At 34.1% G+C, this 14,579-nt stretch overlaps 1 protein-coding gene across 1 annotated transcript; it reads right to left on the reverse strand.

Moving 5' to 3' along the window:
• Nucleotides 1-9: 9 nt before the first annotated feature.
• Nucleotides 10-14,328, reverse strand: LOC106715186 (probable chitinase 2). Its single transcript, XM_045682689.1, has 10 exons — nt 14,135-14,328; nt 4,566-4,730; nt 4,065-4,260; nt 3,642-3,738; nt 2,856-3,071; nt 2,306-2,497; nt 1,879-2,012; nt 1,338-1,519; nt 997-1,224; nt 10-317 (listed from the first exon to the last, which is right to left on the reverse strand). The coding sequence occupies exons 1-10, from the start codon at nt 14,202-14,204 to the stop codon at nt 199-201; spliced, it is 1,599 nt and encodes a 532-aa protein (XP_045538645.1). The 5' UTR covers nt 14,205-14,328; the 3' UTR covers nt 10-198.
• Between the last annotated feature and the right edge of the window lie 251 nt (nt 14,329-14,579).

Genomic DNA, 14,579 nt, shown 5'->3' on the forward strand with positions numbered 1-14,579 from the left:
TATTACAATATAATGGACAGATTAAGGATGGAGCTTACTAAAATTATTACTAGGTTCTATAAAATATTTAATACATTGTTTTCATAACCAACTAAATCCAATGACGAAATTTATACATATTAAACCTACACATAAATAACGTCAGGAAACTCACATACTCGTACGCATGTTACTTATGTATTGTGAATGTATTTTGCGCTACAAGCGACCAGAGTGATTTATCGGACGTGTTGTAGAGCGAATAAAATATTTTTTTTCATTCACATTTTTGGCTGCGGCTAACCGCTTCTCGGCTAATTGAATAATGCGTATGGGCTCTAAAACAAAACAGTTATCGTTAAAACATTTCATTTATATTATTTTTTTGTAATAAATGAGTACAATTGGAAAATATATCTCATTATTATTTATTAATAACACATAAATAATGAGTGTTTCAATTAATAATAAAATATGGGATATCACTTTGATTCATAAAATAATTTTAAATTAATTAAGAACGGCTTAACTCACGTATGATTGTCCGTTGCCGTCACCGGACAATCATACGAGAGTTTAGCCGTTCTTAATTAATTTATTATTATGTCTCACGAAAGTTTAAACAATCTATATATATAAAAGAAAGTCGTGTTAGTTACACTATTTATAACTCAAGATCGGTCGAACTGATTTAGCTGAACATTGATGGGGAGGTAGCTTAGAACTAGGAGACGGACATAGAAACTTTATTTTTATTTTGTGTGCATTTGTTTTATTCTGGGCGGACTGAGTCGCGGGTAAAAGCTAGTTTAATACATTTTTAGCTGTATAAAATGTAAAATACATTTACTTGTAAAAAGTCACTGATTCAAAATCACATCACCTCATTTCAATTTTAAATATCGAAGCAAATTAAATCTTCAACAATATTAAAAAAATATACATAAAAATATTGTGTAAGATTTTATTATAACCTTATGAAGAATGTAATGCAATAAAATATCACACAAATTATACTTATACTAAGACGATTTGCAGAATCCGGTTCATCGGGTATTTCATTCTGCTTCATAACTCTGTTCATTTCATCTAATATTCTCTTCTCTTCTAGAGCTAGAGTAGTGGCATCATTGATAGCGTGCATTAGAGCGTAGTTGGGGTACTGCGAAGTTGGGAGACGTAGCTGGAGTTTGTTGTTTGACAGGACGTATGCTCTTTGTCGACTCAAATTTTCAATGCGACCACCTGTAAAATAAATATTATACTAAAATATTTGATAAATAAAAAAATATGAAAGTAATGTTCATTGAATAAATGTTTTTTTTATAAAAGATATTGCATTATAAATATTGTCTCACCATCCGGTAGATTGAGAGATTTTAAAGCTTTCTTCATAATCGGGTCGTCGACGATTCGGTTGTAAGATTGTACAAATTCATGATACGTCTCAGTTTCCCTGTCCTTCTCACATAAGCCTCTGAAGTCGTCAGTATCTATACTCCACACCATGATGCCGCCCAGGTTGTACTCCATGGCAGTTCTGAAATAATACGATTTTACTTTAATACGTTTTGAAATAAAAATTACTACTTCTTAAGTTTATTCTTTATTATAAGTAATACCAAAAAAAAAATTGATCTTCCCTTTTTTATAGGACGAGGCAAACGAATAACGGATTGCTAAATATTTGATCTGATGAACATTGACATAAGCAATACTAGAGGAACTGCAAATGAACGATGAATGCTCTTTTTTTGAATGCCCGTTCCGTTTATCTTGTCGTGGCCCTATCTGATATTTATCATAATTTTGCTGGTTTATTCATACTCTTACGTAATTATTACAATTAAATACGAAAGTTTTCCTCTTGTTATTTAAGTATAAATTGATAGTACTCACTTGACTTTAATAGCGATGGATCTAGTATTGTCATAGGTGATTATCCGTTTGCCATCACGTAAGTATGGAGTGGCGGATTGATCGTGCCAGTGGTGAGTCCATTTTGATGATTTGTTCGTTATTTCCATACAGATCTGTGAAAATAAAACATTATTTAAAGTATTAATTATCATATAGTAGCATTTCAAAGATAAATTAATACTACACTTTATAAAATGTTATAATTTTTTTTCCGTAATAGCAAAGAAGTGTAGTCAAAGAATTAAATTCGCTTCCCACTTAGGAACAGATATCGTAAAGCAAAATTTAACCATAATTTATAGCCTTTGTATTGCTGTTATAAGTTTTCGATCTAATTGCATTGTGAATGTCAATTGACATATTACAGAAACGGGTAGGAAAATAAACATCATTGACTGGATTTTACCTCGTTATATCCCATGAAGCCAGCCTCTCTTGTATACGGTCCTTTGAAACCAGTTTGCTGAACAGGCGTGCGTCCGAATTCAATATCTTGGGCATCATTGTTGAGAATAAAGGTACGGCCATACAATGGCACCCCGAGAACCATTTTGTAGGGACTGACGCCGTTCTCTAACAAGTACTTAATAGTGTATTCCTGTAATTAGAAGAATAAGTCTTGAATAAAAATCAACACAAAATCCAAATTCTTATATCAGCCTTCATATCTCAATTCATTCTCTTCTTATGCATATCCTCTTACATACAAACCATCCATACTTTTTACTAAAAAATTAAAACTGTAAAAAGTTAAATTATCTATTTCGTACATTATCAAAGTAACAAATTTCGATTCTAGTGAATAACATTTTCCGATTATCACCTCGAGCCATTGCGTTGTGGTTGTTTATAATTTTTTTAAGTTATAAATTAAATAACTATAGTAGTAAAATTGCGGTAAGTTATGACTACTAGACATCAACATTGTAACTTAAAGAGATGTAATTTCAACTTACCACACTGAGTACATCATCATCGCTAGTGCCTCTAAGTGGCGCGTTAGCACCGACCACACCGTCCCAAGTGCCGTGGTAATCGTAGCACATCATGTGGATGAAATCTAGGTAACGACTCAGCTTGTGCATGTCGTAAGCTGCGTCCATCGTCTCTTTGCCCGCACCGAGCGCAGCTGTCAGTAGGTAGCCTTTGGGCTCGAAAGCTTCTTTCAGTTCCTAAAAAGTATTTAAGTTTTAAATATTAATAGAATACATGACTGAACGCATTTATTGTTGCGTTAATAAATAAATTAGCTATATATGATTTTTTTTTTTTTTATAAGAGAAAGGGCAAATGAGCGGCGGGAACACCAAGGTGATCATCGACACCCATAGACATCCGCAACACTAGAGGAACTCCACATGCGTTGCCGGCCTTTAAGAAAGATATATGCTCGCTTCTTGGAGGACCCTAAATCGTACTGGTTTGGAAATACCGCCGAATTAAAAAAAATCTCAAATGGTTATACCGCTTTGAAAATATAGGAAAGAATACAAATCAAATGACAAATCTCTTCTATCGGTCGGGCAAAAATTTGAGTTACTATTATTATAAATGCGAATGTTTAGATAGATGGATGGATGTTTATTTGAATGTACCTCCAGAACGACTGTATGGAGTTTGATGAAATTTGGCACAAATGTAGAACATAATCTGGAAGAACATTGGGCAACAACTAGTACACTATAAATAAATCGAGCCTTTAATTCTGCTCTACATTTATTATGATATTTAATTTACTGTACCTTTACTAGTAAAACAAAGTTAGCTCTATCAATAGGCCTGCCGTCTCTCTTCGCCGGGTACTCCCAGTCCAAGTCGAGTCCGTCGAATTTGTATACGCTGAAATATAAAAGAAATAACATCAGACTATGTATAATAAATCACAAGAGCCGTGAAACACATGTAATGACTTCATTTAATTTTAATAAACGATTTCAACTTAAAGTGGGTCAGGAATTAACGTTCTCGGCTCATCGTTTTTGTTAAGGTGTTGTTCGTTAAAAGTCTTGTTTTTATTAAAGAGTTTAGGCAGTGGAAATACACGTTAAGCTAAAAATGTAACAAAAATAGATTTTTTGGACTGTTTATTTTTCCAGTACATACATACAATCAAATCTATTTTCTTTATAAGTATAGATAAAAGGTCTAACTAAATTACAGCTTACTCAAGAAAGACGAGAACACTCTTAATAAACTTGGCTCTATTCTCTGCTGTTTCTGCCATAGTAGAAAACTTTCTGGAGCCCTCATTCCAGCCGCCGATAGCGATGGTGACCTTGAGATGAGGGTAGCGCCTCTTCAACGCCACGAGGCCTCGGTAGCCTGAACTGCCGTTGTTCTTTTCCAAGTCATGCCAAGTATCTATAATAGAAAAAAAAACATATTGGTACTTTATTCATGATTTGTTTTGATGTAACAAAGCCGGAGAGTTACCGGCGTCCTCATGCTTCCGATTATCACATGGTTTTTTGACAGCTTCAACTTAAAAATTGTTTAAAAAAACACTCAATTGTTTTTTTTTGCTTTAATAATTAAGACTCAGACTCTTAAGATAAGACAGACTCTTAATTAAGACTCATTACTCAGCATATGATTTGGTATGTCAAGAATAAGATTAGTACACTGCCTGACGTGCCAACTCAAATGTGTGTGTTTTGCATACTAACCTAAACTCTTAATTCCCAACGTAGTCTCATCAAGTCCTGCGAAGGAGTAGACGATGTGTGTGCAAAGTGAGGGCTCCAGATGTTCTAGGTCGAACTGACCGTCGCCCGGACGGTATGTCGCCCACGTGCCGATGTAGCAGACCACCACTTTACCGTGCATTGGACCTGGAAATATACCTGTTTAAAAAATCTTACCAGAGCGACTATGCTGCATCTGCGTGTAGACCAAGTGTAAGTATTCGATGTACGCTCTATTAGGGACCTTAGTACACAAGACAACGTAAATCGTCGAAACTAATAATGTATGGATTTGTCTATTCGGTCACTACAGGCATAGCGACTACTTGACAATTGTATAGATTTGCTCCGTCGCTATCTCGTAAATTGCAGCGACTTTTCTCAAGATCATCTGCGACTGTCTTTGGCGATGACAGAAATATCTGCGACGCGCGCTGTGTAAGTCGACTAAAATCGCCGGGTTTCGAAGATTAACGTTGTGTACGAAGGGCCTAAGAGAAAGTTTAAGTGTTTACGAAAGTGTGCCATACTTTAGTTTTAAAGATGGCGTGACATTTATGACCGACATAAACAATTGTTAGCAATTTGAAATCAGCCGAGTATAAAAAGATCACGAGCGTGAAATAGAGTAACTGTTGCTATATGTATTGTTATTATTTTAGCAGAGTATGGTGATAAAAATAATAATATTGAAAAATTCTGCTTGATAAAGCTCAAATACTTCACTCTATATTATTTATGAAGCTATTGATATTTAGAATTATCTTCATTCCATGAAGATATTCGCAACTGCTTGATCGTGTCAAAACTACTACATTGCATTTCCAAATGCAAGTCCTTATGTAAGTAACTTATACAAATGAGTTACAAAAGAGTTTTTATGCTGACAAGAAGTTCGAACGTCAAAGAACGCGACGTCTTAAATAAAAAAATGTAGGTGAATAAATAAGACGAGCAAGAAAAGTAAAGTTTAAATCTGACCATAAATAGAAAAAGGGCCTTTGAATAACTCTGATTTTAACGGGAATTTACTGGAAGCATTTGAAAATAGTTTTTAAGTTAATTTTTAAATAATTGCTTTCAGAAATGTTAATTGTAAAGAACTCTGTAAGTTTATTTATTACGTACCATTTTATTTAATTTGCGTATATCGGAACAGAAATAATAATTTTTATGAGGGTACTTCGCTAGTAATTATGATATCGGAAGGTATTTGACGTTAATCTTACCCATGACCTTAAGTTTTGATAAGAATTCGTAACCGTAATGTAAAAAAACGCGTATCATTCGTGTAAAAATAGTTTAATTTGTGTAATAGTTACGGCAAAGCAAAATTAGTTTGATACAAAGTGTTGTGTAAAAGTAAACATAGTTTCATTTGACGTGTAGTGTTTGTGTAAAGACGAATAGTACATTTTGAATTTACTGCTATTCACGTAATTATAATGAAACGATGTATTCCGATGAAAATTATGTGTTAAAGGAAGTTGGGTTCTTTAAATACAATTGTTAAAGATCACGTTATGAACTTAAGGTAAGTTTTAATATACGTTCTGTTCAAGTTTAGATTATATAAGCACGTAAACAAACTTGTGTGGCATCTTATAGAGCCGTTAAAAGTCGTTAGAACACGTTCACCTTGAATTTTGGATACGACTAGAAATTCTAAATATAAATTTGGTAAAATTTAGTCTGTTAAAGAGGAGAACACCGACATTTTATATTTTTAAGACAATAAATTCGTATTTTAAAAATTTCATTAATTTAATTTTTATAAAAATTATCAAGTGTAATATTTTTTATAATGAATACTTTTCATTGTATTTTGCGCTGTAATTTTTAATGTAAAGTATAAATAATACTTCAGGTTGTAAAATAATTAATTCAATTTCAAAGTTACATTAAAATTTACTAAAGGTAATATTACTCTGAGATAACTAAATAAACTTTTGTTTGAAAATTACTGCAAAAGGAAACGTGTTCATACGTTTTTTATATAAGAGAAGGGGGCAAAAGGTGGTAAAATACCGGAATAATAAATACCGAGGTGATCAACGACGTCCATGGACATCAGCAACACGAGAGGAACTCTTATTTATTGTTTACTTAAGAACTGTGGTTTGTAAGACCATATTTTAATAAATACATTATCATATCTTAGCGAAGTCAATTGAGGATAAATAATTATCAGTCATCATAATCATAACCATTCTCGTTAAGTACCTGGTAAGAAATTTCAAGTGCTTTAAAATTATAATTACTAGTACTTCAAATAAATGAAATAAAAGAAACCGCATCATTTAAGTATCAATTTTAAGTAATGGTTGATTATTTTATCAATCCAAAATATTATTACTTGACCTTTTCTAATATTGGTGATCAGCTGCTCGTTTGCCCCCTTATGCTATAAAAAAAACCAATAGAATTAATGATTAAACGAACTTACCTGTAAGTGAAGTTCTATCATAATTATACGAAGAGCTTTGTCCGAAGAGATTAGCATAGATCACATGTAGTAACACATATCGTGTCGCCATTCCGCACTGTAGTTGAGGGTAGATAATTGTTTACACGCCTATTTTAACATAAATAAAAAATAAAAAATGAAGGTAATGTTGAAATTTCCCTGCTCTTTGCCTGCCCTACCGAAGATCGTCATTTAGTTCAGAGCGTAGAACACATTGTATTACCTATATGTATACACATCCAATATACTAACAACAATAAAAACATTGTTTTTTACTTTTGAGCACGAGGATACTTATTTGTAAATTTTTGGTAAGGGAAAGGGTGGGTGGGATGCTAATCTCTTCGGACAAAGCTCTTCGTATAATTATGATAGAACTTCACTTACAGGTAAGTTCGTTTAATCATTAATTATACTCGAGCTTTGTCCTCGAGATTAGCATAGATCACATGTAGATGTTGAGAGTTATATAGGTTCCATGTAGGTATCTATTACGTAGGAATATGGACTTACATAAAATTTATATAAGTATACGAGAAATTAAATGCACTTTCGATTGAAAGAAACATATATTTTCTTCCTATAAAGATAACAACAAAATGAAATGGTACGAATCACATAAACTTAAATATAAGTACACTATTACCTAGATGCATTCAGCTATCAGATTTGTTTCCTGTCTAACCAGTAATTAATTATAAGATGGTAACTAAACCTAGTTACATATTTATTAAATCGAATCACTAATAATAATTCTTGTTGCAAATGACAAATCAGAGTTGTTTTTCTGATTTATGACTCTATTGTAAAATTTGCCAAGTGTATTGGAGCTTCTGCTCCTTCGAATTCTGCTGTCTTCCGAATGAGATCTAAGTTAACACCTAATTTATATGCCTTAGAGGTAGCAGCGTGCCTGGTACTGTGGGCTGTAAAAATACTTATATTGATTTCACAGCTATCTAAAGTTGACCTTATTCCTCTACTCAAAGTTTGGGAGGTTACTGATTTATGTGGTTTTCTTAACCGAATAAATAAAGAATCATTATTGATACATAAACATTGTGTCTTGTTTATGTAACAACGCAATGTGCACACAGGGCACAATTCTGTCATAAAAACAAGGTAATATCAGTTCCGCTTGGGTTGCACCAGCCCGGTATGATTTGAATAAGGATGGAAGAATCTTAATGTTTACTAAATTATCCAAAAATTCTATATTTTTTATGTTGATTTTTGACAAAATCTGTACTGTGTGTAGTGGTTAAAGCAAGTAGTATGACTAACTTTTTAGATATTATTTCTAGATTTAATGATTCATTTGGATATCAGGTAGCTATAACATTGAGGACTTTGGTCGTATCTTAAGTTGAGTTATATTAAGGCATAGGAGGTCTCAAACTAAATATTCCTTTTAAAGAACTGTTTAATCTTGTTAATAGTACCTATATGTAGGCTTATAATAAGGGAGAGAGCTGACCTACAGCTGTTTAAAGTCCCATACTGGGCACCAAACTCATATAGTTTTGTAAGGAAGTATATCATATTCGGAATTGATGCTTCAAAATCAATGTTATTGTCATTACAAAAGTTAAACCATTTTTTAAAACAAGTATCTTATTGATTTATAGATTTATATGCCAGCGAAGCTAACATGATTGGGACTGATGATGGAGGCCCACATCTTCTCAAGAGGGACGTTTCGATAATATTCCCCAGGGTAATCCTTTGATGTACATCTCTGTTGTTAGAATGAGATATAATAAGATTTTTAACCCAAAAAATACAGCAAGCAATTCTAGATCAATGTGATATGAACGTTCTGAATGAGACCTTGTTCCACTCGCTCGTTCCTCATCACATGCTACGCCCAACCCCGTAGTTGAGGAATCACTATAAATTACAAAAAGAAAATCATTTTGTTTAATTCTATTTATAGGTTTCATAGTTTTTGTATTTTTAAAAGCTTATAGATTTATTATAAATCTATTCTTGCCATTTGGTTTTGATCAAAAATACTGTAGATAAGAGAGAAAGTCATTTTTTGTTCAGTCTCTGAAAATAGTTTACTTTTAGGAAAATTACGTAGGACCACTGGGCAAGAAAATGGCATTTTATAATCTTTTATCCACGATAATAGGGTCGTATCACGAGTAATAAGTGATCATTGTTCATAAAAGTTAGATAATCTAACTATCTATCTATCTACTGTACCAGCGACGGTGTTAGCGGTGAGCGCGCGGTGGCACGCGCGGAGCTGTCGGCGGGGGCGGCGGTGGCGGTGGCGGCGCTGGGCGCGTCGACTGCCTGTGATGCGGGAGAGAAGCTCGCCAGTTTAAATGATTTTTGCCCTTATCTGTCTTTTTCTGAGTTTGTTGCGTGCTGATAGATTGTTTCAAATCTGCGCCAGATTTAGATATGGTTTTCGCCGCTTTCAGAGTGTCAGCTAATCCCTGACTGAATAGGTACTTGTCCACCTTTGTTGCTTGAAGTTGTTCTTTTACATCTTTTTTAAGATTATATAGAATAAAGTTTCGTCTTGTGACTGAGTCTTGGTATTGGGTGTCACATAACAACCTGCTCGCATCCATAAGTAATTTTATAAGGATCATATTTCTTGTTTCCGCTGACAAGAGCATGGTGAGTGCCTCTGCTAAACAAGAAGTAGCTGTAGCAGTTTGCTTCTGTCTAGTTTTGATACCTTGGTCTCTTTTATAAATCGTGTCTGGTATCGCGGCCTTTACCTCTGCGTTCAAATCAGGTGCATTAATTAGGGTACAATTCCCTGGCAGCAAGTACTTAGATAGAAGTTCCTTTCTTGTTTCTTTAGACAAGCCAGATGTTGCTATGTATTGTAAGCGTACTGCAAGATCAGACTGTATGTCTTTACCTGGAGTATTAGCTTTTGATGGATCTTCACCCAATACCTGCATCAGTTCGTCGTCTAATTCCGCTACAAGTGGCTTCTGTGGCACCGGTCCCGGCGGCGCGGGCGGCGACGGTGCGTTACCCGTAACGCTATGCTGTCGGATATGTTCAACTTCGTTCGAGGGCACATCTGGAATAGCGAGGTAAATTGTAGAATTTATTTCCAACCGGCTATACACATGTGTACAGGTTTGCACAGGTAAGTACCTATATTAGGTAGGTATATTTAGTAACGCGATAACCCCAGAGGCGACCCGCATTACTAAATTAATTGTGTAGCAGTCTGCACACGTCAGTACAGGTCTGTACAGGTCAAAAAACGGTAGTAGGTGCATAGGTACACATTGGTAAAGTGATAACCCCAAAGGCGATCCGCATTACAAATGTATTGTGGCTATTTGCACACGTCAGTACCGGTAGTATGTAAGTAGGTAGGTATTAGTAAAGTGATAACCCCAAAGGCGATCCGCATTACTAATTTATTGTGAGTGGCAATCCCAGAGACGGCCCGCAACACATCTACCATACCTAAAATCACGTAATTAGTGAAGTGGTAATCCCAAAGACGACCCGCAGCACTAAACATTTACGTGAAAAGTCCTACATATGTAGGTTGGTAACATGTTCTTCAATTAAGTGATAACCCCAGAGGTTACCCGCAGAATTGATTTAACGAACATATAGATACATCGGTCGATGTAGGTAGGTAGGTACATAACCAAACCAACCTTCGTATCTTGACGGCTCCTGCGATGGTGTATGGGGCGGCGGCAAGCCGGCCAAACTCGACCTCGTCGGTGCCGTTTCACAACCGCGCTGCGAGCAGCTCGAAGACGAGGACGACGCGACGGAGCTGGAGCTGGGTTCCGGTGACTGCGATCTGCTTCGTGACGGCAGCAGCGGCGGGACTTCTAATCTTGAATCACTGCGATGTTGTCGATGTCTAGTACGTTGTGCTTGTGCCTGCGCAATTTCTTTTTCAAACTCTTTGAATTTTTTCCATAAGTCGTCGAAATCGTTATTCTCGAGTTTTCGCTTACTCATATTAAAATCTTTTAAGGAAAAGATGCGCTGTGCTGCACAACGAAAAAAGTGTGCGAAGTGGCGGAGCACTAAAATGTGAATGACGATCTTCGGTAGGGCAGGCAAAGAGCAGGGAAATTTCAACATTACCTTCATTTTTTATTTTTTATTTATGTTAAAATAGGCGTGTAAACAATTATCTACCCTCAACTACAGTGCGGAATGGCGACACGATATGTGTTACTACATGTGATCTATGCTAATCTCGAGGACAAAGCTCGAGTATAATATAAAAATATATTAGCTGCTTACATAATAACAAAGACATACTCTCTCTCTCCCTCTCTCTCTCTCTCTGCCTAGCTCGTATCCCACTTGGTGGTGGGGTCGGCTTTCCCAATTAGTTTCTTCCACTTCGTTCTGTCCTCGACATCTTCATCTGAGACTTATATCATAACGAAGACATACATTTCTTTTATAATTAAACGCTCTAGAAGAAATTATCAGAATTTTTGGATACAGGAATTAATTAGAGTTCTGTGAAATACGTTGAAGTTTTTATGGTTTTATTACAACTCCAAAGCTAATAAAAGTTATTCACTGTGTACTACACTTGTATGTGAACATTATTGTTATCTCTGTTATTTCAAAAAGAATGAAAAGGATGGCAATATTGTCATCATGTCTACGTCCATGTGACGAGTGCAGACAGATCCTACAGTATTTCAAAATTGTTGGCCGCATTGTACTCGTAGTATCGTGGGTAAGCAAGTCACGTACTATCAGGTAAACGTACTTTGTCTCTGGGTTGTAACATAGGTATTCGAGTTGGTATTGCGTCAATTTTTTTTTAATTTAACTAACTGTTAAACTCAGTTCTTTAATGATTATTTAAACAGTTTCTTAGTGTCAGATTTCTTATAGTAAAACTTCACTTGTTGACACTTTCGGTGACTACACTTAATATTATATTAACTTTTTTTGTCAATCGATAATTATGTCTACATTCAGTATATTTTTAAATATTTATTATACCAACTTGTTCTGTAGAATTTTCTTATGGTTATAGTGTAACAATCGACTGTAAGAAATATACAACAAAAGATTTGCAACTTGGTTTTTGCAACGTTTCTTTTTCTCACGAGTGTCGCAAAATAAATTTAGTTTTAGTACATCAGGCAAATGTCTTTATTAGATTGTTTGACAGATAATAACCATATACTATGTAACGCCTACAAGAGGAGTTAAGTTGCTTTATTGAAAAGGTGCAATTAATGTTACTCAAACTATTTATTTGTCCCTTCATTAAAAATTATGACCAACCTAAATAATTTTCTGTCTATTTAGAATTTATTTACAAAACTACCTATCGCCTGCGACTCCGTCCATGCGGAATTAAAAAAGAAAGTGTGTAGCCTATGTGTTCTTCCAGACTATGTTTTACATCCGTACCAAGTTTCATTAAGATCCGTTCAGCCGTTCCGGAGATACCTTCAAACAAACATTCATCCTTGCATCCGTCTAAACATTCGCATTCGTAATCTTACTATAATAATATATGACATTTTAAGTACCTTATTAAAACCGTTACATTTTATCAATTAGTAATAAAAATAATTAAGGCATATTTACAGTTATGACGTCATTAGTTTAACAAATATTTCTGCAATTGTTATTCAAAAGAATTTAATGAATTTGTTATTATACGTAACGATTTAATATAATATATACCGTTATGTTATGATTTGTTTCTAATTTAAATAGTTTTGATAAAGTTTTATAATTTCTATGTATTTAGACTAATATAGTAATTTTTGAAATATTTTACATTCTACCACATTCTATAAAGTACGAATTGTCCTGAAAAAGAGGAGATTTCTGTTCGGATTTAGCTTACTTTTGATAATTAAACAATCGTATAGTAGTTTTTGCATTACGATATAGTTTTTTATCTCACTTCTCACATGTCAATTATAATTTCGTTCTTTATATAGCGTTGTTATGTGATATGGAACCGTAAACAAAGAACGTCGATGTGACGTATTTAAGTCAAGTTACGTCAAGTGCGTTAATTATACTGCAGTTTTGCAGCTTTTAAATTTCCTACTCAAGTTAAGATCAATTCTTTTTCGCATGTGTAAAAATTCTAACATTGATTAGTGCAATTTATTGTACGAATTTAAAGAGGAAAAACTTTAAATGTAATTTTGAGTTTACTACAGTAAACATTACACTTACGTATTTTTTAATTTTGTAAAATAAATTTTGTTCTCAGTCTTTATTAATATTGGAAAGTTATTGCGAAAAATAAAGGTTGTCATTGAGTTGATCATGATTACTTGAACAAGTAAATGAATCAGATTTAAAAAAATAGTTTATGTAGCAGAAATTGATTATGGGGACATTACAATTAATATTCCCGAATAGTAATTTAAAAACACCTGACGATACTATATTGTGCGTGTTAATTAGAGTAGCTAATCGTCCTTGAAAAAATTTTGATCCATATTTTGCCATACTTGAGAATTGACGGGTTTTAAAAACTATGTAATGTAGCCATTTAATTACGAAGTCATGAAGTAACAACACAATACCGATCTTCCTGTTGTAGCAAATATAATTTAAAAAGTTACGACATCTCTCATAATAAGTAAGAGACATTAATTTAAATAAAGTTTTTTGTTATTCAACAATGAACTTAAAGAATCGTGTTCTAAGTTTTTTTTATATACAGTCAAAACCGTTTATAGCGACATCGTTTAGAACAACATACCGGTTAAATTGACCAAAACCCAAGGTCCTGGCTGAATGTTATTACATATCTTTCCTATTAATACCTGTCACCGGTTGTTACAACTATCGGTTTTTACGACTCAATATGAGTAGTCCCTTCGATGTCGTTATAACAGATTTTGACTGTAATAATAAATAGCATTAGTAGACTGTCGCCGTTAATTTTGAAATAGCTAAGCCCCTATTTCACAAGACTGACGCCGAGGCTACATCTAGGCAGTAGTTAGGCACTTTCTACTTTCCATTAGGAAACAAAAAATGCCTATGCAATGCTTGCATTGTTATGTTCATAATATATGTAATCGTATTGTATAAACATGCATACAAAATGCCTTTCACTTACCGCCCAAGGTTTGTCCATCCAAAACGGACACCATTCCAATTAGAAATGCGATCCATAATAATTTCACCATTATAATTAATTTAAAAAAAAATGTACACTGTGATAGGAAATAGAATAAAGAAAGCTTTAAGTATTAAAACTATTATTTTAGAAATGGACGTCGCTTCGTTGCGACATTCTAAGCGACTGTGGAGTGGATGCTTGACATTTGTGTTGGCTCGTTTCGCTTGGGTACCGTTGCGCAATCGCTAATCTAATATGCACTTTAAAACGTTATCCTATAAGGTAGTAATTCCCTTACTGATAATTTATTAAGGTTATTTAATAGGTCTTGCTAGTGTGTTAATGTAAATTGAATTATATATCATTCACTTAAGGTTTCAATTGATGCTCACTTCGATAAGAACAGGTTATACTGTAGGAGATCCATGTCCATTTAATATTG

This window comes from Papilio machaon, chromosome 19, assembly GCF_912999745.1.
Source record: "Papilio machaon chromosome 19, ilPapMach1.1, whole genome shotgun sequence".
NCBI classification, from domain to species: Eukaryota; Metazoa; Arthropoda; class Insecta; order Lepidoptera; family Papilionidae; genus Papilio; species Papilio machaon.